Here is a 25765-nt window from a genome sequence, read left to right as displayed (position 1 = left end):
GGCTGTAACACGGTGAATGCTTTGTTTCAGCTGGCCTCTAAAAGCAGTGCTTTCTAAACTGAATTCCTTCTTACCCTGCAAATGTATATTCTCCCTACTAGCAGAGATGCTGCCAGGAACAGGCATTTTCAGACATAATCATCAATGTTAATCTTTTCCATTACAGAAAATATTCTTTCATTAAACATCCAAAATTGCCACTTAAGTTCCATCCCTCATCCTTGTGAAGTTTATGATGTGCAAACACGTGATAGTAATAGAGTGAAAATGAAACCTTACTGAAAAGTGTAAAATGAGAGGAAAAAAAGTTCTTCTCACTTCATGTTTCTATTTTCCCTGTTGTTTCAGTTTTGTGCTCAAAGGCAAACCGATTACAGTTTCCTGATGTATCCTTTCAGGAAAATACTTTATGCATTTATCAGAAAATAGAGGTATATGCATCCTTTTAAAATTGTATACAAAAGAGATCAAACTCCTTGCAGGATACTACCACCCTTAACTATCTTGCTTCCACCGCCCCCCCCCCCCCCGCCCCACCCCGCCACATCAGCCATAGAGGTCTACCACATTTTGTCTCCTGGGTCCTATGATACAGCTCACATAATTCTCAGGGCCTGGGCTTCCCTGGTGGCCCAGTTGGTAAAGAATCTGCCTGCAGTTCAGGAGAAAGACCCACGTTCGACCTCTGGGTCAGGAAGATCCCCTGGAGAAGGGAATGGCAACCCGCTCCAGTATTCTTGCCTGGAGAATCCCATGGACAGAGGAGCCTGGCGGGATACAGTCCATGGGTCACAAAGAGTTGGACACGACTGAGCAACTAACACACACACACCATTCTAAGGGCAAAGCTTATATTAGGGGAGGCACACTGACGGAAACTGCCCACCCTGGCCAGGCACCATAGTAACCATTGCATGCGTTTTATGACAGGAGGTCCTGGTAAGGAACACGGGACTAATAAGCCACCATCAACCGGAAGAGTTCAGGAAAGTTCAAAAGAGGACACCACATGTCAGACCACCTCCCAGAATCCTCTCTGGCATCCATCTTGGCTGAACAAGGTGTGCACCACCAGGAAGGACTCTGAGTCAGATAACTGGCTAAAGACAACCCAGAAACTAATCCCATCACCATAAAACCCGAGACTGCGAGCCACGCGGCAGAGCAGTCCTCCTGGGTTCCCTTTCCCTACTGCCCTCCACCCAGGTGCCCTTTCCCAATAAAATCTCTTGCTTTGTCAGCACATGCGTCTCCTCGGACAATGCATTTCCGAGTGTTAGACAAGAGCCCAGTTTCGGGCCCTGGAAGGGGTCCCCCTTCCTACAACAGTTAGACAGTTGTAAGGAGGGAGGTACCAAAAAGCAGTCTCTCCACAAGGTCCTCAGAGACCTGGATGCCTGTATATATCTCTCTGCTCTACCATCCACAGCATCATCCTTACCCAAGGCTGGCTGGAAGACGGTTGTCAGTGGCCATTAGGAAAATGTGTTTCTTGAGTTTTAAAAATTTACGTTTATAGAAAGGGAGGGAAGAGAGAGAAAAAGTCTTTGCTCTCAAGCCAATAGCTTTTTTAAAAGTATTTTCAGGCTGTGTGTGGGGTTCTTCATTGCTGAGAGTGGGCTTTCTCTAGGTGTGGCGAGCAGAGGCTTCTCTCCAGTTTTGGTGCTTCTCTTGCGGTGGAGCATGGGATCTCAGGTGGGCAGGCTCCTGAAGCTGTGACTCCTGAGCTCCGGAGCACAGGCTCAGCAGTTGTGGCACACGAGCTTAGCTGCTTGGCAGCATGTGAGATTTTCCCAGACCAGGGATCAAACCAGTGTCCCCTGCATTGGGAGGCGGGTTCTTAACCACCAGGGAAGCCCAGCCCATGCCTTTTTAAAAATGGGTTGAGCTACCTTAAGTTACATTCTTCCCTTGGTAACTGTTGGCAGGAAACACCTTGTATAGATTAGCCTGTATAGATTCTCTTAGTGAGAATCCTCATTAAGGATTCTCCTCTAGTGAGGGTAGAAGTCTGGCCTGATTCTGGGTTCCTGGGTAGGAAGGATGTAGATAGAAGATCAACAGCATCTTCAGGGTAGAATATAATCTCATGTACACAGAACTGCATACATGTATGTTTGTGTGCACACATAGAGAGATGCGGAGAAGGCTGCTCGCCGAAATGCACTAACCATGGTTATCTTTGATGAGTTGTTTTTACTTTAAAAGGGCTTCCCTGGTGGCTCAAACGGTAAAGCGTCTGCCCGCAAAGCAGGAGACCCGGGTTCAATTGCTGGGTCGGGAAGATCCCCTGGAGAAGGAAATGGCAACCCACTCCAGTATTCTTGCCTGGAAAATCCCATGGACAGAAGAGCCTGGTAGGTTACGGTCCACGGGGTCACAAAGAGTCGGACACGACTGAGAGAGCTCACTTTCACTCTTCTGCTTTACAATGCGCACATTTACACTGTACTGATGAAAAGCCATTTTAAAAGACCCCACCATAAAACAACCATTCCATACGTCATGATTTTGGATAGAAATAGAATCACTGTCTTTTCTCAAGAGCATGTAGAGAGTTTTAGGGTAATCCACACAATAAACAGTGACAAGAACTCATTATTGCAGACACCCTGTAAACAAGAACCACCGGCCACAAGCTGCTATGAATTCCGTTTTTGCATTTCACTTACCTGCCACGTGCCTGCTCTGTGCCAGGCACTGGAGATTCAGACATCACTGTTCCCAGTCCCTCCTCCACCAGGTGCTGGTGGCCCGGTGGTGTGTGACAAAATATACAAATAGAAGAACTGAGGTACCACATGGCTGTTTTCATGAAGAGCATGGGACCACAGAGAGGAAGTGATCCACTGCTGGGAGAAGTTGAGGAAGGGCCTCCCAGAGGGTGTAAAGCTTGAATTGAGGGGGGGAAAACCAGAAGAGGTGGATGGTGGCAAATGCAGTGCCCAGCATGCCTACTAAGGATCTGGGGCCACCTGCCCTTCTCACTGCAGGCCAGCCTCACCGAAAGAATTTGACTCTGGCATTGAAAAGCAGTCTAGGGTCCTATATTCATTTTCTCTTGCATGTAACCAAGTGCCACAAACTCAGGGGCTTAAATGAACATCGATGTATTAGCGCGGTCTGTGGTCAGAAGTCCAGGAAGGTATGGCTGGATTCTACGCTCTGAGTCTCAAGCCACTGAAACAAAGTTGGTGTGTTCTTTCCTGGAGATTCTGGGGAGAATTCCCATTCAGGCTCATTTAAGTTGATGGCAGATTCGGTTCCTTGTAGCTCCCCTTCATCTTCAGGACAGCAGCATTCCCATCAGGCACACCGAGTCCTTCCAGGACCACCATCTCTCACCTCTCATTCTGCGTTCCTCCTCTGTTTCTAAGGGCTCCTGTGATTGCACTGAGTGACTTTAGATAATCCAGGACAATCTGTGTTTTAAGATCAACTGATTAGTAACAGTACTGTGAAGTCTTTTTAGAGCATTTGTCCTCAAACTTTTTGGCACCAAGGACCAATTTCATGGAAGACAACTTTTCCACAGATGGGGTGGTGGGATGGTGTGGGGACACATTTATTGCGACTTCATTTCTATTATTATTACATCAACTCCATTTCAGATCATCAGGCATGAGATCTGGAAGGTTGGGGACTCCTGCTTTAGAGGAGTAAAGTGACAGATTCGCAGTCCTAGGCATTAGGATCTGGAATCTTGGGGTGGGTGGGTGATAATTCTGCCCACCACAGTACCCTACCTGGACCTTGGCATCCATCAGTACCAAGCACAGAGTAGTCCTGATGAGCCCAGAGGAACACTGTGCCTCTTGCTAGGTGACCAGGGTCAGTCCCTGCCCTGCCAGGCTTCTTCCTCCTTTGAGAAGTATTAGTGAATTTCTTGGGCTTTCCTGGTGGCTCAGTGGTAAAGAATCCACCTGCCAACGCAGGAGAGAGGGATTTGATCACTGGTCCGGGAAGAGTCCCCTGGAGAAGGAAATGGCAACCCACTCCAGTATTCTTGGAGAACCCCATAGACAGAGGAGCCTGGCAGGCTACAGTCCATGGGGTCACAAAGAGTCAGACAGGACTGAGCAACTAACACTTTCACTTTTCAGTGAAGTTCACTGGTGCAGGAGCCCAGCACTGCCTGCCCTACAAGCAAAAAAACAAAAAAAAAACAAAAAAAAAAACCCATGTAAACATTTATTATTATTATTTTAAAATTCATCCCAACATTAAAAAAAATCAGGAATAGTCTCATGAAAATCTAATCTGCTTTCTTTCCAAATTCAGAGGCTCTGGTAACCCCAAGTTCCTGGCCAGGCTGACACTGGGGTGCACCAGGGAAGGGAGGAAGGTTAGCACACCCCTTCTCAGAGGTATCTGCCCCAGGAGGCCCTTCTCTGGGTCCACACCCAGCTCTCCAGGGGGTTCCACTCGGAAGGAAACATAATTTACCGGGCAGCTGCCAGTGGCAGCAACTGAATACAGTAACTCCTTTAATTCTCGCAACAACCCTGGGAGGAAGGTCTTGTTCCTATTTTATTGATACAGAAAGCTAAGCGCAGTCACACGCCCAGGGCGCACGGCTGGGACCCTTCGCCAGCTTAGCCTCTAACCCCGCACTGCCCCTCGGATCCGCTCAGCCCCTAGCGTCCCGCCCCCACCGCCCCCGCCCCGGACGAGACCGCGTCCCCGCCCCCGGCTCCAGCACTACTCCGGGGGCAGGGCGGGAAGGGGCCAGAGCCGGGGACCCGCCGCGCCCGCCGCCAATCCTCCACCCTTGGGGCTCCGCCGCAGTCACGCGAAGGGCCGTGCGAAGCGCGCCAAGCCCGTGCCTCCAGCAGCCCGAGGGCTGAGTCCGCTGCCCGGGGCCCAGTTCTGCCCCATCCCCGCCCCGCGCGTCGCCGCCGCGATGCCCGGGAACAGCCGAGCCGCGGGGACCCATCACTCGCGCCCGTCGTCCTCCGAGGAGCCGCCCGACCTGGAGGTAAGGGTGCCCCGAGGGCTGGTGGCTGCGCGCGGACGGCAGCGCCTCCAGCCCCGCGTCCGCGGTCCTCGGGACTCCTGGATGGAGAGCGACCCCGAGCCCAGCCAGTACCAGCCGCTGGGAACGAGGGCCCCGGGATGGAGATGCGGCTGCAGAGCCCCTCCGCCCCCGGGCTTCTTCGGTCCTCTGGGTCCTCTGGGTGCTCGGGTGCGGGAGGCGCACCGCCGCTGGAGCGCAGAGGCGCCGTGCCCCTGGCCTCAGCCCCGCGCATTCGGGTCGTTACTGGAGCTGTCAAGCCCGTACCCGGAGGCCGGGGCCAAGCTGGGATCGGCACTCCGGCTGCGTGTTGGGGATCCTGTCTCCGTGTGGCGCGCCCCCGGGTCTGGGTGGCCCGTGCCCGCAGCACGGAGCTCCATGTCGGCAGGAAGCCAAGCGAGGGTCCCGCCGCAAGGGGAAAGCCTGGGAGGCTGGAGGATGTGAGGCGGGGAGCGCTGCTGTCGCCCTGGCTCTTCGGATCCCTGCGGCCGGGAAGACGCGCTGCGCAGTCGCTCAGCTCTGCTTTCACCCAGACCGCCTGAGCTTGGGAAGACTGGGAACTGGAAAGAGTTCTTCTCGGGCTGTTTCCTTTCCCTGAACAAGAACTCAGTGGAGAGGCAGGCAGGGCGCCAATGGAAAGAGCCTCGGCTCTGAGTCAGGAAATTTTAGATGTGAATGACAAGACGCTGGAAGTCTCTGGTTTCCCACTTTGTAAGGCTGGCGGTGATAAATCACACCCGTCTCGAGAAGACGGTGTCGGTGAGGCCCAGGGCGCCTTGCTTGGCACACGGAGGCGTGTCCTTTACTCCTGCAGGTGTGTGGGAGGTGATAGGCGTTTTAGTCCTTTGTCTCCTTGAGTGTATGGAGAAGTCTTCCCCTTCCTCCCCGCTTCAGCTATGTGGCCCCTGCAGCCTGCTCAGGATGGTCCAAGGGGCAGGCTTCTGGGTGGGGTTAAATGCCCTGTTCCCCCAGTGCTCCCTGGCCTACTGGCCTCTCAAAGGGGCTTGGCAACTTCCAACAGGCAGATTCTACCATGTCCCCTGTCCCTTAAAGGATTAAGCAGAGAAAAGCAGGTCAAGAAGGAAGAGAAGGAAAAGGATTCTTGGTCCCTGGCTCTGACCCAACCCAGGTCTTGCTCCCCTCATTCCGCAAACTGATGACGCTGACGGTGAGCACCAGTCTTCTGCAACAGGAAAATCTTTTGAGACTGTTGTCAAAATTAAAGAATGTAAAAAAGTAACTGCAGGCCTCTAGAAATGCCAGGAGGGCTGAAAACAGCCCAGAGTCCCGGCTGAGTCCTGAGTGAGACATAAGCTTAATGCATGCCTGCAGGGGTCAGCCTGGAGCAGGCAGAGCGGATGAAGAGCCTGGTACCAACAGGTCACTGTCAGCAGAACCCTAGTTTCTGAGATAACAGTATCGACTAAGTCATTAAACTGCAGCTCAGACCTCAGACACTAGGTACCAGTCTGACCTGGTTAACCTTTTTAAAAGTTAGTTTGGGGTCACTTAATAAGAAACTGCCTAGTCACCTGAAATGCATTTCTGTCCTCTCCTTTGAAGCAGTTTTTTAGAACCCTTTTCTGCCTGGTGTTGCTTTTGGCTGCCAAGCCAGGCTTCAGCAATATGTGAACTGTGAACTTCCAGATGTTCAAGCTGATTTTAGAAAAGGCAGAGGAACCAGAGATCAAATTGCCAACATCTGCTGGATCACTGAAAAAGCAAGAGAGTTCCAGAAAAACATCTATGTCTGCTTTATTGACTATGCCAAAGCCTTTGACTGTGTGGATCACGATAAACTGTGGAAAATTCTTCAAGAGATGGTAATACCAGACCACCTGACCTGCCTCTTGAGAAACCTATATACAGGTCAGGAAGCAACAGTTAGAACTGGACATGGAACAACAGACTGGTTCCAAATAGGAAAAGGAGTATGTCAAGGCTGTATATCGTCACCCTGCTTATTTAACTTACATGCAGAGTACATCATGAGAAACGCTGGGCTGGAAGAAGCACAAGCTGGAATCAAGATTGCCGGGAGAAATATCAATAACCTCAGATATGCAGATGACACCACCCTTATGGCAGAAAGTGAAGAGGAACTAAAAAGCCTCTTGATGAAAGTGAAGGAGGAGAGTGAAAAAGTTGGCTTAAAGCTCAACATTCAGAAAACGAAGATCATGGCATCTGGTCCCATCACTTCATGGGAAATAGATGGGGAAACAGTGGAAATAGTGTCAGACTTTCTTTTGGGGGGCTCCAAAATCACTGCAGATGGTGATTGCAGCCATGAAATTAAAAGACGCTTGGAAGGAAAGTTATCTATGACCAACCTAGATAGCATATTCAAAAGCAGAGACATTACTTTGCCAACAAAGGTCCATCTAGTCAAGGCTATGGTTTTTCCAGTGGTCATGTATGGATGTGAGAGTTGGACTGTGAAGAAAGCTGAGCGCTGAAGAATTGATGCTTTTGAACTGTGGTGTTGGAGAAGACTCTTGAGAGTCCCTTGGACTGCAAGGAGATCCAACCAGTCCATTCTGAAGGAGATCAGTCCTGGGTGTTCATTGGAAGGACTGATGCTAAAGCTGAATCTCCAATACTTTGGCCACCTCATGCGAAGATTTGACTCATTGGAAAAGACCCTGATGCTGGGAGGGATTGGGGGCAGGAGGAGAAGGGGACGACAGAGGATGAGATGGCCGGATGGCATCACCGATGACACATAAATTTGAGTGAAATCCGGGAGTTGGTGATGGACAGGGAGGTCTGGCTTGCTGCGATTCACGGGGTCACAAAGAGTCGGACATGACTGAGCGACCGAACTGAGATGGCAAGCCATTCTGGTGCTTTGACCAATACTTTCAGTTTTGAAACAGAAATAATCTGATGCTAGTGATTCTCAGCCTTACTGTTGGGCAGAATTACCCGGGGAGTTTTTAGAAACGTATCTCGGTTTGGTGGGAGATGGGAGGGAGGTTCAAGGGGTAGGGGACATATGTATACCTATGCCTGATTCGTGTAGATAGATGACAGAAACCAACACAATATTGTAAAGCAATCACCCTCCAATTAAAAATTAATTAATTAATTAAAAAAGGAAATTATCTGGGTTTAAACTCTACCTTGAGATTCTGATTTAATTGACCTGGGTGTGGCCTGGGCAATAGTAATTTTTTCTCCTGATTTTGGCTGCACCTTGCAGAATGCAGGATCTTCCCAACCAGGGATCAAACCCACACCCTGTGTATTGGAAGCCTGGAGTCTTAACCAGTGGACCACCAGAGAAGTCCCAGCAACAGTAATTTTAAAGCTACTAAGTATCGAAAGGGCAGCCAAGGCTGAGAACAGTCCTAGGCTGTTTCCTTGTGCCTCTGTGTGATTACCTCTTGATACTTCGTGTGCTTCTTTTTTTAATGTTCTTCTTAAACCTGTTCATCCCAACTCTTAGCTCACCCTGTCTGGGGGCTCTTGGTTCACTGGTGTTCCCTTATAGCAATTTTCAGAGAGGTTCCTTGCAAGAGGAAAGGGCAGTGACCAGGAGGGCTTGGGAAGGTGTTCATTAAATCAGGTAGAGATCAACTCATGCATGTGTCTGCAGTCCTGTCTCGTTCTGCACGACCCCACGGGCTGCAGCCCGCCAGGCTCCTCTGTCCATGGGATTCTCCAAGCAAGAACACTGGAGAGGGTTGCCATTTCCTCCTCCAGGGGAACTTCCCAACCCAAGGACTGAATGTGCATTTCTTGGGTCCTGAACTGGCAGGCAGATTTTTTACCACTGCATCCCCTGGGAAACCCTACATCAGGTGTGGTCACGAGCTGAAATGTCCACAGGGCCCAGGGAGCAACATAAAAGGAGTGACCTGGACGGGAACAATCCAGCTGGGGAGGGGACTGGGGCTTGTGACCCGGAGGGCACGTCCTCTGGACAGTGAGGACCACAGCTCCCCACGACCAGTTGGTTGTGCCACGTGGGCTATCAATTGCAGAAATGGCCACACACTCCATCTTGGATCTATTCCCCCTCTGCAATGGGCCTTTGCAATCCCTCACATCAGGAGGTGGAGTCTGTTTCTCCAACCCTTGAGACCACTGGCCATGAAACTTGCTCTGGCCAGTGGGAGGTTGGCAGATGTGACGCAAGCAGAGGTATGAAAATTACTTGAGCGTTGGTGTGTGTTCTCCAGATGCTTCTGGGACCCAGCGACCACGTAGGAAAGGGCCCTGGCCAGCCTGCTGCGCGGTGCACACAGCCGAGATGTGTGAGCGCAGCTGGTTCCAGACCATCTAGCCCCAGATGACCACAGAGACCAGCCAAGTTGGTCCTGACTAGAAGGACTGCCTGGCTAACCCACAAAATTGGGGAAAATACTAAGCGTTCCTTCAGGTGACCGAGTATCAGGGCGGGTTGCAAAAACTTATTGCAGTACAACCCAACATGGCCGGATGTTATGATCCTTTGAAGAGAAACCAGAAGTTCACATTTTTGTGTTGGCTCCGGTTTTGTAAAAAATTTGAATCAGTAGCCAGCATCCAGAAAGCACTCTCTAGGCCAAACAAAACATATCTTCAGGCTGCCCTTGGCCCTTAGGCTGTTGCTTTCTGCACGGAGGCACACGATTTGTTTATACCCACACCAAGTCGTCACTGATATTCTCGCCTTTCCTGCCCAGGCTGCTGTGCCTAGGTTAGCCTCAGAAGCCATTTCTTTGTATGGAACACTCACCATACACTTCGAAAGCATCCCTTGGCTGTCTTCCCACATGGAAATGGAAGCTGCTGGTGTTGGCAGTCCTCAAGGAGAAAGTGAAATTTGAGATGGGTCCCCATGGAGGAGGGTGGAAAGGATATTCCTGGCTTTAGGCATGCAAGGGATCAGGCGTGGGTGTGGAGCTGGGAGTGGGACAGTCAGTCCATCAGTTTGGGCCAGAGAAGGGGATTCCTGTAGGGAAAGTGAGGGAGCCAAGGCAGAAGGGAGAGGCCCTAAGGGCTAAGCCAGGGAGTTGACGTTTGATTCTGTGGGCACACCAGGCAGTGTTGTTGACTGAAGGTTTGAGTGAGGTGCATAGGGAAGCAATGATCTGCTGTATTCTGGACATCAGAGTGCCCTATGGAAGGAGAGAAGGAAGGCAGAGAGAGAGACAGAGAGAGGGGATAGTGTTTCTAATGACACGGGAAAACAGACAAGGAGAAGCACTTTGCTTGAAATTTATGGTAACTTCTCTTTACCTTAAGTTTTATAAATTTTCTTCTATATCTAAATAAGACATATTGGCTTTGTTCTCTCTTTGAATTTTTTTTTTTTTTTTTTTGATGTGAACCATTTTTAAAGTCTTTATTGAACTTGTTGGGGCTTCCCTGGTGGCTCAGTGGTAAACCACCCACCTGCCATTGCAGGAGACTGGGTTCGCTCTCTTGTCAGGAATATCCTCTGGAGAAGGAAATGGCAACCTGCTCCATTATTCTTGCCTGGGAAATCCCATGGACAGAGAAGTCTGGTGGGCTACAGTCCTTGGGGTCACAAAAGAGTCAGATTCCTGACTTAGATTTAGCAACTGAACAACAGCATTTAACTTGTTACAATATTGTTTCTGCTTCTATGTTTTGTTTTCTTTGGCTGTGAGGCATGTGGGATCCTAGCTCCCCAAGAAGGAATCAAACCTGCAACCCCTGCATTTGAAGGTGAAGTCTCAGCCAATAGACTGCCAGGAAGATCGCTTGGCATTTCTCAAAGCACGTTTATCAACAGCTTCGGTTTTATCAGGGTTTCTGAACTTAAAGGTATCTGGAGCTTCTAGTTGTTCATTCCACTGGAATTTCTGGACTCCATCTCCCCCTCCCTCCTGGACACCCTCCTCCCTCTTGCCCTGAAGGATTTAAATTATTCACCTTCCTCAGAACGGAGGCTTACAAAGTGGGGAGGGTAGGAGGAGAAAATGTAAAACTCTTACACATGTTTTTAAATCTTGGGGAGTGGAAAGGAAATGTCATGGCTTTGAGAAAAGGGAAGAAAAAAAAAATCAGAAGTCAATTATTGTCCAAGTGCCATGAAAATACAAAACCTATGAGAAACAGTAGTAAAATGGCCATATTTAGACCAGTGATGTTTTGATCTTGACTGCACATTGGAATCCCCTGGCCGCTTTAAAAGTTCAGCGCTGGGTCCCACCTCCCAGAGAACGATGTAATTGATCTGGGCTGGAAGATCTTTACAAGCAAACTTTCTGAAGGTGATTGTATTGTGCCTGGGAGGTGAGATCTATTGTCCAGGCAGTCAGCGGTGTCTCCCCTAGACTGGGGCTACTGTTTTGAGATATGAAGCCACTTTTCAGCTTGTCTGGAGGAATGCCTGATATCCAGTCTTCGCCATTTTCACAGTAGACATGGGTACGCATACGTGCTAAGTTGGCTCAATTGTTTCCAACTCTTTGCAACCCTATGGACTCTAGTCCACTAGGCTCCTCTGTCCATGGGATTCTCCAGGCAGGAATACTGAAGTGGGTTTCCATGCCCTCCTGCAGGAGATCTTCCCGACCCAGGGGTTGAACCCACATCTCTTATGTCTCCTGCATTGGCAGGTGGGTTCTTTACCATGAATGCCACCTGGGTAGTGATTCCCATGTAAACTTGAAAAGTATATGCAGTTTTGGAACGGCATATCTAACATAAGCCACATTCTTGGGTTGGATGAAAAGTCATTCATTTTACAAGGAGGATACAAATGGGCTTAATACAGGTGAGAATGTTCACGTACCGTAACTCTGCCTGTTGAGAGTACTTCGTCCCAAGCACAAATGGGCAGAAGTCACATACACATGGGATGGAGGGAAGGAAGACAAGAAAAACCAGAGGACAGAGCAGATGGAATCCTAAGAAGAGACAGGTGTCAGAAACAGAATAGCCGTTAAGAATGGGAAAGCTTTGGAACATTAATGTAAGTTAGCTGTTATGAAAGTGTAAGTGTATTTAAAAATGACAGGCAAGGGGTCATTTGGATGGGGTGCCACGATGCTTACATATTCATTGCAGGGAGTCTGGGTGGGGTCTGAGGGAGGTAGCCCCAGGGCCCAATTGCCTGAGAAATTACTTTGGCCACCTGATATGAAGAGCCAACTCATTAGAAAAGACCCTGATGCTGGGAAGAATTGAGGGCAGGAGAAGAAGGGGACGTCAGAGGACGAGATAGTTGGATGGCATCACCGACTCAATGGACATGAGTTTGCACAAACTCCAGGAGATGGTGAAGGACAGGGAAGCCTGGCCTGCTGCAGTCCATGGGGTTGCAGAGTGTTGGACAGACTGAGCGACTTAACAGCAACAATGTTTTTTTTTTTTCCATTCTCCACCTGGAGGCTGTATGGATGATTGCCCTCAAATTAGTAGCTGTCAAACTGTTTATATTTGTGGACAAAGGGTTGCCCTGGGACTGGAAAGATTTTCTTGTATGTGTGTGTGTGGCCGAGTCGTGTGGCATGTGGGATCTTAGTTCCCTGACCAGTGATCACTAGAGAACTAACCTGAACAGTGAAAGTGTAGAGTCTTAACAGTGGGCCACCAGGGAGTTCCCTCATCGTTTTTAAAAAAATTAATTAATTAATTAATTTGCAATGGGTCTGAGTTGTGGCACGCAGGATCTTTAGTTGTGACATGCAAACTCTTAGTTGCTACATGTAGAATCTAGTTCCCTGACCAGGGATCAACCCTGGTCTCCTGCATTGGGAGAACATGGTCTTAGCCACTGGTCCATCAGGGAAGTCCCTCCCTCATCATCTTTAAAAATCTCTTAATGTCTTTAAGAGATTTCACTTTAAATATTTTCTTTAAAAAAACTTTGGTATCAGAATTCTTTGCTGTCCCAGTGTGATCTTTTAGGAGCTTAATGGAATTTTCTTAAAATTAATGTGTTCATTAAAAACCAACGTTTGCTGATGCCAGCTATTTTATAACTAAAATATTATAGCTGTCTAAGCATGTCGTGGGGAACTCTAGTGTTCCTGAAGGTTCAAGATATTCCACAGAACAATAATTGATATTAGGTTTTCTGCTGCTGATGCTGCTGCTAAGTCGCTTCAGTCGTGTCCGACTCTGTGCGACCCCATAGACAGAAGCCCACCAGGCTCCCCCGTCCCTGGGATTCTCCAGGCAAGAACACTGGAGTGGGTTGCCATTTCCTTCTCCAATGCATGAAAGTGAAAAGTGAAAGTGAAGTCGCTCAGTAAGTGTCCCACTCTTCGTGACCCCATGGAGTACAGCCTACCAGGCTCCTCCATTGATGGGATTTTCCAGGCAAGAGTACTGGAGTGGGTTGCCATTGCCTTCTCCGAGGGTTTCTACTAAAATATTTTTTAACTGCATAAAAGAAAATATGTAGTAATTGTTTAACACATTTATATGATGTTTCTTAGGCTTTAATGACCTGTCTTTAAGACCCCTGAGACCCCTGAGAATGCATGTGAATCAGTAGATGTTATATTCTTATAGCAGTTAATTCACCTGTGAGATTATTGTTCCACATCAAATTTTAATCCAAATGTTTTTTGTTGTTATTGTTGTTGAAGGGGGGAGGGCAATTTTTAACAACTTCATTAACTATAATTAATATGCACCAAACCATACATATTTAAAGTCTATAGTTTGAGTCTTGGTGTATGAATGTGTTCAGACGCTGTCATGTCCAACTCTTTGTGAACCCATATTCCGCAGCCGCCAGACTCCTCCGTCCATGGGAGTCTCCAGGCAAGAAGACTGGAGTGGGTTGCCATGCTCTCCTCCAGGGGATCTTCCTGACCCAGGGACTGAACCTTCATCTCTTAGGTCTCTTGCATTGGCAGGCGGGTTCTTTATTACTAGGGCCACCTGGGAAGCCCAATATGAACGTAGAAATATACCATTTAAGCACATTTATTAATAGATCTATGCGGCTTCCCTGGTGGCTCAGACAGTAAAGAATCTGCTGTATTACCCAGGTGGTTTTCATCTCCTCCTCTGAGAGCCTGTATTTGAATTCCCGAACGCTAAGCAGGCTTCTCACTGCCCAGAAAGCACCTGGAGGTGACCAAGCGGCAGCGTTAATGCTGGCTCCTCCCTGCGGGAGTGGGGTTATTAATGCTGGCTCCTCCCTGTGGGAGGTGGGCGCAGCGTGGGGGTGGGGGCATTAATGGTGGTTCCTCCCTGCGATTGTGGGGGTATTAATGTTGGCTCCTCCCTGCGGGGCTGGGCGCAGCATGGGGGGTGGGGATATTAATACTGGCTCCTCCCTGTGGGGGGGTGCGGGCATTAATGCTGGCTCCTCCCTGCGGGGGTGGGGCATTAATGCTAGCTCCTCCCTGCGTGGGTGGGGGCAGCGTGGGGGTGGGGGAGAGGAGAAGAGGGCTTTCCTTTCGCGCCCAGTACTTACAAACAGAAAAGCCCAGTGTCCCTTCTGGCTCTGACTTGTTCTCCCCTTTCTTTCTCCCACTGAGGACCAGGAGCTTCTCCTGGCAGCTGCCTATGTCTCGGATGCCCAGTACAACAGAAACGTTCCGTTTGAGACATCCCCTCAGGCCATCAGGTAATTCAGGTGTTCAACTGTCACTGAAACACTGAAACAGTGTTAAACCTAGAGTCGCCTGTCCTTTAGCACTTCATATTCTTGAAGTTGAACCCAAACTAAAGTCACTGTATCAACTAATATTTGGAGCAATATTTGGGGTATGGCGCGCAGCGTCGGGCAAACCCCAGTGGTGGTGTTCTTCCACGTTTTAAGAGCGCGGTCCTCACAGGTCGGGAAGCGCTCAGCACACATGCCAAGGTCAGATAACCGAGTGAGTGACACCCGGGACAGGGAGAAGACATCCGCGTGGGAAACATGGCGTCTTTCTCGCTCGCTTAGAGCTTCCCACGTGATAAGAAGACTTGTTCTTTTACTTTCTATCGCCTTTTGATGGAACTCATATGTTGGTTCTTTTCATGACAATTCAGCTTTTTCTCCCTAACTCCCTAAAGGTCGAACTAAAACCAAAGATTCATCTCAGAATAAGACAAAAAAAACTCTTACCGCCAGGACTGAGGTGTCAGTACCTCCAAAGGCAGCAGCGGATGCCTCATGCCTGGATGCCGTCTGGCAGTTTGGGGGATACCCCCTACAGAAGAGAACCGTGTGCCGGGGATCTCTCTGGGTCCACCATGCCGAGATGGGCTGATAGACATTATAAATCAGTTAGGCCCCTGCGCCATGTAATATTAATAACAGGTCACTCTGACTGAGGGCTTGCTCTGTGTCAGCCCTCCAAAAGGACATTTCAGGGTCTCCAACACCCCACCAGGAGGGTATTCATCCTAGCTTGAGACTGTTAAGAGAATGCACTTTGACAGCTGGTGACTTTTTTCGTTGTGAACATTTTGTAGTGCGCACTCAGTCAAACGCTACCCCTCACTCCTTAGGATTGAAAGGAGAGTGGTCAGAGCCTGGACTTTGTAGTTTATCTCCTATTCCTCCTCTTCGAATGGGGCTCGGGGTAGCCGTTTAACTTCTGCTTCTCGCTTGTAACTTCCTCTGTTCTTCTCCGCTCCAGACTTTACCACTTCTATAACCACTGGACGATGCGGGCAGCCACCTACTTCTTCATTTGGGTCAACCTTGCGCTTGCCCTCTTTGAGGAACCAGCCGTGTTCCCGCTCCCTTTCTTGGTAAGCTCTCAGCACAGAACGGCTAATCAGACTTTGTCACAGATGAATTCAGTCGCATTCTTCCCCTCAGATTTTCAGTACCTATGAATTTGGTTTCCTTTTCTTTCTGGGGGAGGGGTTGGAAGAATTCTGCAGAGCTGATGCTTTTCCTCACTAGACAGTGGAAACAAAGTGGCAGTTTTGGGTCTTCTATATGTTCAGTGCAGTTCAGTCGCTCAGTTGTGTGGGACTCTTTGCAACCCCATGAATCGCAGCACGCCAGGCCTCCCTGTCCATCACCAACTCCCGGAGTTCACTCAGACTCACGTCCATCGAGTTGGTGATGCCATCCAGTCATCTCATCCTCTGTCGTCCCCTTCTCCTCCTGCCCCCAATCCCTCCCAGCATCAGAGTCTTTTCCAATGAGTCAACTCTTCGCATGAGGTGGCCAAAGTACTGGAGTTTCAGCTTTAGCATCGTTCCTCCAAAGAAATCCCAGGGCTGATCTCCTTTAGAATGCGTACAAGGGCACATTGCACAGACAAGTGATGTTTGAAGGCATGTTTACTTAATGTTGAGTAGACAATGTGAGCATATAGTGTAATATGTGTCTTGTACTTGCCACACTTCCAGCTCTTTTCATAGTAATAAGTCATTATTTATAGGTGCTTTGAAGTAAAGCATCAGATTACCGAGCTACTGCAGATGGGTTCCAAGTAATAAATTGATGACCTGCCCACATTAATTCCCGACTCACACTGCTCTCGCCTCTCTGTGTACATGTGACAGAGACTGTATGACTTGCAAAGCCTAAAATATTTACTGTCTGGTCCTTTGACAGACAAAGTTCATTTGACCCTTGCTTTAAAGAACAAGGTTTTCCTGCCTCCCATGAGTCTGCGGGTGACTGGCTCAACTGGGCAGATTTTTCTCTTGGCTGGGGTAGTGCGTCTGGTGGGCAGCTGGGGGCTCACGGGGCTGGAGTGCCCCTGCTCTCTGCTCTGCTCTCTCTCGGCCTCTCCCCGTGGTTCAGGCTTCTCCCTGTGGATGGGGGTCTAAGAAGGAGCTGCATCCTAACATGCAAGCACCGTCAACCTCTGCTCACACCATACTTGCCAAAGCCCAGGTGCCCAGAGCCCATCACATGCCCAAGCCCTGAGTCAGCAGGGGAGGACCCTGCACAGGGAGGTAAAAAATCAGAGTTGTGTTTGTTGGTGAGTGCTTCCAAGGTTGGTGGTATCCATTTGATGAGGATGTCACAATTAATGACGTCTCTGGGCAGAAAACTTTTAGCCCAGTGTCTGTCAAAATAAACACCAAACCTGAAGAAGCAGAGCTGTGCGTTCACAGACCTGAACAGAGCTGGTCCCCGGCCCCCACCGCCCGGCACTGGACGAGGTGCACTCCCAAGGATCTCTTCTCAGCCCCTTGGCTCTCTTCTGTGTCCCCACCCTGCTGTTTATTATTGCTCACACACAGCTTGGGCTTGGCTATCTGTTCAGCCAGTGTTTGCACTTCACGTCTCTAAAGTCAAATTATGGGGGATGGGTGGGGAGGAGGGGACGACAGAGGATGAGATGGCTGGATGGCATCACTGATTCGATGGACAGGAGTTAGAGCAAACTCTGGAGATAGTGGAGGACAGGGAAGCCTGGCATGCTGCAGTCTGTGGGGTCACGACTTAGTGACTGAACAACAGCAGCATTACCAAGAAAATCTCATCTTGAGCCAGGGTGTCCTGGAATGCCCCAGGCCCTTTTGTAAGCCTAGTCGTGACAGTCTCTATAGCCCCTCAAGGATGAACAGGCTGAGAGCTAGAAAGTTTGAAGGGGCTGCAGCCCCTATCTGAGCCCAGGGCTCATGAGGGCTGGGGTCAGGGGTGGAGAAATTGTGCCACCTGCTGCTTTCAGGGCCCAGAGCCAGCCCCCTTCCTCCTTCCCTTGAGAAGTTCATTCCCTCCACCCTCACTGAGCTCTTCTCTCCCCACTGATGGAGAGAAGTACTCCTGTTAGGGAGGATTTACTGTCTCTTGGCAACCACAGGCAAAGTATTAATATGAGTTGCACTCACAGACTGCAAAGCTAGCTGCCTGTGGGAGTTTGGAATTGATACCTGTAGCTCAAGGAGGAGATGGTCAGGACATTGAGGTAGGTCTGGTAGCATCCAGCCAAATCCGGGCAGCAGGCTGGGAGGGCAGCGATCTAAGGAATGATCTGGCATTTCAAAACACATCTCTGGAGCATTATTATTAGAGACACTGAACTTCTACATGTCTATTCTGAGTATGAACACGGGGAATTTGAGAGCATAGCAGAATCCCATTTCTGCCAATCCCTGAGCCCCACTTTTCTGAGGAATGCCTTCTGGGGGTCCTCTGCATGCTGATTTACGCCCCTCCCCGCCCCTTCCAGGAAACCCTGTCAGTTGGGTCATGGGATTTGTGGTTGAGAGGCAGGTTTCGTTTTAAGAGAAAACATTCCAACCAGCTAAAAGTTTTGCTGTAACTTTCAGTAATATTAAGCCAAGTGTTAGTTGCTCAGTTGTGTCCATCTCTTTGTGACCCATGAACTGTACCCTCCAGGCTCCTTGTCTGTGGAGTTCTTCAGGCAGGAGTACTGCAGTGGGTTGCCCTTGCCTCCGCCAGGGGGCCTTCCTGACCCAGGGATTGAACCTGCATCTTCTGCATTGCAGGCAGATTCTTTACCATCTGAGCCACCAGGGAAGCCCAAGTAAAACTGAGGGACATTGCTCAGCTCACAGGGTGGTGTCAGGGAGTAAGAGAGAATTAAGCCATAGCTCTGTTTTTTTGCCACAGGTTACCTCGATAGCAGAAGTGCTCTGTCTGACTGCCTTCTTTGGGAGACTGGTTCACTTTGCCAAGGTCACTCCTCAGAAGGTCTTCTGGAAGGATACAAAAAACATCTGCGTCATGGTAACCATAGTGGTGAGTGCTTGTTACAGTGCCTTCCAGAGGCTGTGGTCAAAGGCAGAAGGTATGAAAAGACTGGGTAGGTTTGAGTGGGTTCAGGAAAATGACGGATGCTGGGAGAGCAAGCACCAGCAGCACAACTGCAAGAAAACCACAAGGGAAGCGCAAATTGGGCAAAATGTGATGATGTGAGAGCTTTAATGTTTCAAGGGCACTTCCAAATTAAAGGAAAAAGAAACAGAAACCACAGTTTTAAAAAATGTGCTGCAGGGCAGCCTCAGAACAGAGTGCCTGTTCCAAGTCCGGCATATATCCTTCCATTCCTTTTTCCCTGAATTGCATTTACACATATGAACATGATCGTTTTGTTCCCTGCTGTATATTCATACTTAAGTTCAGGAACATAGTACCTGTATTATATATACCTATATATAGTATATCTGTATGAATGCTGCTCAGTCATTGCGATTGAAAGATTAATGTATTATTTGACTATTTCTTAGCTTTTTCATAGTTCAGTATAGCATAAAGACCAAATAGATGTTTTGATTTTTTTTTAAATAAAAATGCTCAACTTTTCTATGAAAAATATGTGCTGAAAACTGGTGATGGCATCTCCTGAAAGAGGAAGTAAATACTAGCAGATAAGAAAAAATGTTTAACTTGACTAATTAAGAAATACATGTGGGAGGGCATGGTTCTTGAGGGGCTAGCCTACTGTGTTCCCCCTTTTCCTGGAAAAGAGATAAAGCCACTCTTTATACCACCCCCCATAAAAGAACTATACATGAAAGCAACAATAAAAGACCGTGCATTTGCCTGTAAAACAATCAGAGCAAGATTGAAAACATTTCAGTCCTTTCATCCCTTCAATCTTGTCATCCTTTACTCGAGGGAAGAATCAGTTGTTTTTTCTGGAAGGCTGGTTAGCTATTCCTTTGGAAAAGCCTTTTGTGTGCAAGTGCTTGCTCCCATATTTCCATTCCTGGGACTTGATCTTTAGGGAAGAAGGATGTGTTCAAAGATTCATCCACAAGATTAGTCATGGCTGAGCTGTTCTTAGTATTGAAAAATTGGAAACAACTGGATTTCCTGACAGTCGGTTCAGTTCAATTCACTCAGGTGTGTCTGATTCTTTTTGACCCCACGGACTGCAGCACGCCAGGCCTCCCTGTCCATCACCAACTCCCTGAGCTTGCTCAAACTCATGTCCATCGAGTCAATGATGCCGTCCAACCATCTCATCCTCTGTTGGCTTCTTTTCTTCCTGCCTTCAATCTTTCCCAGCATCAGGGTCTTTTCTAAGGAGTCAGTTCTTTGCATCAGGTGGCCAAAGTATGGGAGCTTCAGCATCAGTCCTTTCATTGAATATTCAGGGTTGATTTCCTTTAAGATTAAGTCATTTGATCTCCTTGCAGTCCAAGGGACTCTCAAGAATCTTCTCCAACACCACGGTTCAAAGGCATCAATTCTTCGGCACTCATCTTTGTTTATGGTCCAACTCTCACATCCATACATGACTACTGGAAAGACCATAGCTTTGACTTGATGGACCTTTGTTGGTAAAGTAATGTTTCTGCTTTTTAATATGCTGTCTAGGTTTATGACAAACCCAGGAGCAAGTGTCTTTTAATTTCATGGCTGCAGTCACCATCTGCAGTGATTTTGGAGCCTAAGAAAATAAAGTCTGTCACTGTTTCCATTGTTTCCCCATCTTTTTCCCATGAAGTGATGGGACCAGATGCCATGATCTTAGTTTTTTGAATGTTGAGTTTTAAGCCAACTTTTTCACTCTCCTCTTTCACTTTCATCAAGAGGCTTTTCAGTTCCTCTTCACTTTCTGCCATAAGGGTGGTATCATCTGCATATCTGAGGTTATTGATATTTCTCTCTGCAGTCTTGGTTCCAACTTGTGCTTCATCCAGCCTGGCATTTCACATGAGGTACTCTGCATATAAGTTAAATAACCAGGGTGACAATATACAGCCTTGACATACTCCTTTCCCAATTTGGAACCAGTCCATTGGTTCTAACTGTTGCTTCTTGACCTGCATACAGATTTCTCAGAAGGCAGGTAAGGTGGTCTGGTATGAAGCAGAAATAGGTGTTTTTCTGGAACTCTCTTGCTTTTTTGATGAGCCAACGGATGTTGGCAATTTGATCTCTGGTTCCTCTGCCTTTTCTAAATCCAGCTTGAACATCTGGAAGTTCCCGATTCATGTTCTGTTGGAGCCTGGGTTGGAGAATTTTCAGCATTACTTTGATCACATGTGAGATCAGTGCAATTGTGCAGTAGTTTGAGCATTCTTTGGCATTGCCTTTCTTTGGGATTGGAATGAAAACTGACCTTTTCCAGTCCTGTGGCCACTGCTGAGTTTTCCAAGTTTGCTGGCACATTGAGTGCAGCACTCTTACAGCATCATCTTTCAGGATTTGAAATAGCTCAACTGGAATTCCATCACCTCCAGTAGCTTTGTTCAGAGTAATGCTTCCTAAGGCCCTCTTGACTTCGCAGTTCAGTCTGGCTCTAGGTGAGTGATCACACTGTCGTGGTTATCTGGGTCATTAAGATCTGTGTATTCTGCCACCTCTTCTTAATATTTTCTGCTTCTATTAGGTCCATCCATACAGTTTCTGTCCTTTATTGTGCCCTTCTTTGCATGAAATGTTCCCTTGGTATCCTTAATTTTCTTGACGAGATCTCTAGTCTTTCCCATTCTGTTGTTTTACTTTATTTCTTTGCATTGTTCACTGAGGAAGACTTTCTTATCTCTCCTTGCTATTCTTTGGAACTCTTCATTCAGATGGATATATCTTTCCTTTTCTCCTTTGCCTTTCGCTTCTCTTCTTCTCCTGACAATAGGAGATAAATAAAATACGGTACATCCACATCTGTTAAAATGGCCTTATATGCACTTATGTGTCTGTGATCAAGGAGAGATTGCTTCTTGTTTATTAGGTCAAAAGAGCAGGTTACAGTATAGTTGGAACACATCTTTGTTAAAGGAAAAGAAGAAAGAGTGATAGAGCTTCACAGCATAATCTGGAAGGACCCTAGCTAAGGGGTTATGCCAAGTGAGGCAGGGTGACATATTCTGAAATGCTGCTGTGATGAGAGTGGTCCCTGGCGGTGATTAGCTGAGGGCACTTTATAATTAGCATCTCAGCACAGCAGCCAGCCGGCCTCAACCTAGAGCGTCCACTATCTTTTCTCACCCTTCCTCAATTTGTTTTGACTTCCTTCATACACGTGCTGAACTCCCGAAATACACAGAGTTATCTCTCTGGTCTCATTTTTTTAGAAATATCTTCACTTCCTATTATTAACAAATGAATACAGTGAGTCCGCTACCTACGAACCTGCAGCTTGCAGACTTTCAAAGATATGAGCCTGTGTTCACACGTACGATCGTGTGAGTGAGGTCATGTGTCTGGTGTATGTGGTCATGTGCGGGCACCTTCTACAAGTCGCTGTGCTTTTGTGTACTTTTCTGTACGGGACTGTAGAGAGTACGTTTGTACGTATCTTTAGTTCAATCCCAAGATGTCCATGAGCAACCGTAAAGGCAGCAGGGATGTAACTGGAACTGCTGTACTTTTCAAGGTACTGTACTCTAAGATTAAAAAGGTTTTTTTTTTAAATTTTTTGTGTTTTATGTAAAATGTATTTTATGTGAAAAGTATTATAAACCTTTACAACAGTAAAGCTGTTGTTGTTTAGTCACTAAGTTGTGTCTGACTCGTTTTCGACTCCATGGGCTATAAGCCCACCAGGCTCCTCTGTCCATGGAATTCTCCAGGCAAGAATACTGGAGTAGGGTGCCATTTCCTTCTCCAGGGGATCTTCCCAACCCAGGGATGGAACCTGCATCTCCTGCATTGCAGGCAGATTCTTTACCTCTGAGCCACCAAAGAAGCCCCATTACAGTAAAATAAAGTACTATATCGGAGAAGGCAATGGCACCCCACTCCAGTACTCTTACCTGGAAAATCCCACTCATGGAGGAGCCTGGTGGGCTGTAGTCCATGGGGTTGCTAAGAGTCAGACACGACTGAACGACTTCACTTTGACTTTTCACTTTCATGCATTGGAGAAGGAAATGGCAACCCACTCCACTGTTCTTGCCTGGAGAATCCCAGGGACGGCGGAGCCTGGCGGGCTGCCGTCTATGGGGTTGCACAGAGTTGGACACGACTGAAGTGACTTAGCAGCAGCAGCAAAGTACTATATAGTAAAGTACTGTGTATAATTGGGTACCTAGGCTAACTTTGTTGGACTTACAAATGCGCTCTTGGGACAGAACATATTCATATATGAGTGTCTTACTGTACAAGAACCCTCGATCTGAGATGGGACTTGTGACGACATCTTCAGTTCAGTCCATAACACAGTATTGCCTGACACAGGAAGGTGGAGGATGAGATGGCTGGGAAAACTTAAAAAAAAAAAAAAAGAAAAGAGTTGGAAAGCATGTACGTCTTTCAAGGCTGTGTTTGCTGCATGACCCCCTCCTGGGACAGGGTCGGAAGTCCATCCTCATCTCCTAAGACTTCCAGCACAGAGCCTTGACTATGATGGACACGTGGGCACTTTTCAAGCCCAAGTCCGACCCAGTCACCATGCTCCCTTCTTTAGAGCATCCCGAATCCCACCAAGAAAAGCCAAAGTCGGTGTCGGAGGCTCTGTGTCCCTCCCACCGGAGGTCCTCCTGTCCTAGACCTGCACGGCCATCCCTCCTACGCCACCTCCTCAGAGCCCCGCCCCGCACACCCTCAGCCCCTGTCTCATCCAGGTTTCCTCCAGAGAGCTCTGAGCGCTTTCTCTCTCTAGAGCTAGAACGATGCCTTGCATGAAGAGGCACTCCGCAGAGGTGTATGGAGTGAACTGGATGAGGGTGCAGAGTGCCCCGTCCAGGTCTGTCCTGCATCTGTAAGCAAAAGGGTCTCACTCCTTCACCTCCATCCCCCTTATTTGAAAGACTTCCTGGGCTCCCCAGGCTCTGGGAATAAGACTTATCTTTGTAGCCTGATCCTCAAATTCACCTGCCTTCGGTCTGAGGGCTTGTCACTTCCTGCTCCCCTCTGCCCCCACTGCCAGGAATCCCTGCTTCCTGAGCGTCCCTTTGCTGTGTCTGCCTGCCACAGCTCTTGACTGCTCAGAGTTGTGTGCTTTTAAAGCTTTTATTTGCTTTAAGATTACATCAAAGGGGACTTCCCTGATGGTCCAGTGGTTAAGAATCTGCCTGCCAATGCAGGGGACCCAGGTTCGATCACTGGTCCGGGAAGATTCCACATAAGGTGGGGCAACTAAATCCACGTGCTGCAGCTACTGAAGCCTGCACGCCTAGGAGCCTGTGCTCTGCAACTAGAGAAGCCACTGCAGTGAGAAGCCCCTGCACCACGATTAGAGAGTAGCCCTTGCTCGCTGCAACTAGAGAAAGCCTGAGCACGGCAACGAAGACCCTGTGCAGCCAAAAATTTAAAAATTAATTAACAACAACAGCAAAAGATTGCATCAGGGAGTGCTTCCTCCAGGAAGCCTCCCCAGATACCGTGACCCTTGGTGAGCTGTCCGGCCACCCCTGCTGCCCTGGAATAACCCCTCTGACTCCCTCCAGGTGGCGCCCCCGTGCAGCGGCCAGCACCAGCCTCTTTCTGAGACTGTATTTTCTCTCCCACTGTGATTGAGCTTTCTCAGTCCTCAGTGCCTTGCCTCCAAAGGGACTGATCTAACATTTCTGATGATGGTAGATTATTCTTTTTTAACTTACATTTTTCTAAACTGCTCTGGGTCCTTCTTCCTTTGTCCATCCTCAGGATCACAGACTGACCTTAATAAGGATTGATAAGAATTTTCTGTAATCTGCATATTTCTATCCTGTTGTATGTGTGCATGCTCCGCCTTGTCCAGTTCTTTGCGACCCCATGGACTGTAGACCAGTAGACTGCAGATTCTCCAGGCAAAGTTACTGGAGCGGGTTGCCATTTCTTACTCCAGGGGATCTTCCCAACCCAGGGATCGAACCTGCGTCTCTTGCATCTCCTGCATCGGCAGGCAGGTTCTTTACCACTGGTGCCACCTGGGAACTAGGCTAGAAACCTGCCTCGTATGTGGAACTGAAGAAAAGTACCACATGGTGGTAGGTAGTGCTGGTAACTGCCGAGGCTCTGTTACCAAGCCTCCTGGGTCCAGTCCCAGGCCTGCCCCTCTTGCTGGCTGTGTGACTGGGGCCTCATGATCTCCCTCTCTGTATGTCAAACATTTCCATCCAGGAGTGGTACCCTCTGCAGGGGGCGTGGAATAGTCTATGGAAAGCTTATAGAGGCCATGGCACATAGTGAACTCTCGGATGACAGCCGCTGTTAATGTTCTGTTTTTATGCTATGAATGTGGTTCTTTTCCCATGATATATCATGACCTTCCTCCTGGGTCAGTGAACATGCGTCTGTATGGCACTTCCTCAGTCCTCTAGCAGTATTGACATCTCCGCCCCATGTCTGTCACAGCTGACCTTGATTGATCTGGTCATCTATGGGTCCCTGGAAGCTGTTAACATCCGCGGAGTTCGATGGTCAAGGGCCTTGAGGCCAGTCTTCCTCATCAACTTCCCTGAAAGTCGTCAGGTAAGGATATGATTTAGGATACATAAGGGGGTGTTTAAAAAAATTTTTTTTTATTGAAGTGTAGTTGAATTACAGAGTTGTGTTAATTGTTGCTGTACAATAAAGTGACTCAGTTATACATTTGTATGTACATTCTTTTTCATGTTCTTTTCCATCATGGGTAGGGTGTGAGCGCAGTTATCGTGGGGTATTGAGTACAGTTCCCTATGCTATACAGTAGGACCTTGTTGTTTACCCATTCTCTGCACACACACCAGTTTGGCTTCCCTGGTGGCTCAGTGGTAAAGAATCCTCCTGCCAATGCAGGAGACATGGGTTAGATCCCTGGTTTGGGTAGATCCCTTGGAAAAGGAAATGGCAAGCCACTCCAACATTCTTGCCTGGCAAATCCCTTGAACAGAGGAGCCTGGCGGGCTACTGTCCATGGGGTTGCAAAAGAGTCAGATAGGACGAAGCAAATAAAACAACGTATCCCAGTCTGCATCTCCTAAGGAAGCGGGGTTTTTGTTTTAGCAGAGAATTAGCTGATTGTGTGTAAATGATCCCAGTCT

General features: G+C 48.2%; 1 protein-coding gene across 1 annotated transcript in view; it reads left to right on the top strand.

Annotated features, from left to right (window-relative positions):
* Positions 1 to 4558: 4558 nt before the first annotated feature.
* Positions 4559 to 25765, top strand: part of LOC109565489 (two pore channel protein 2-like) — a 57152-nt gene continuing 35945 nt past the window's right edge. Inside the window, exons 1-5 of the mRNA XM_019969422.2 lie at positions 4559 to 4978; positions 14476 to 14564; positions 15568 to 15682; positions 18477 to 18605; positions 25098 to 25214. Of these exons, the coding sequence (XP_019824981.2) occupies positions 4904 to 4978; positions 14476 to 14564; positions 15568 to 15682; positions 18477 to 18605; positions 25098 to 25214 (525 nt within the window). The 5' untranslated portion in view covers positions 4559 to 4903. The remainder of the gene's footprint in view (positions 4979 to 14475; positions 14565 to 15567; positions 15683 to 18476; positions 18606 to 25097; positions 25215 to 25765) is intronic.

Source organism: Bos indicus, chromosome 11, assembly GCF_029378745.1.
Source record: "Bos indicus isolate NIAB-ARS_2022 breed Sahiwal x Tharparkar chromosome 11, NIAB-ARS_B.indTharparkar_mat_pri_1.0, whole genome shotgun sequence".
Taxonomy (NCBI): Eukaryota; Metazoa; Chordata; class Mammalia; order Artiodactyla; family Bovidae; genus Bos; species Bos indicus.
Note: the sequence above shows the minus strand (reverse complement) of the source record. Positions and strands in the feature narration are given on the sequence as shown.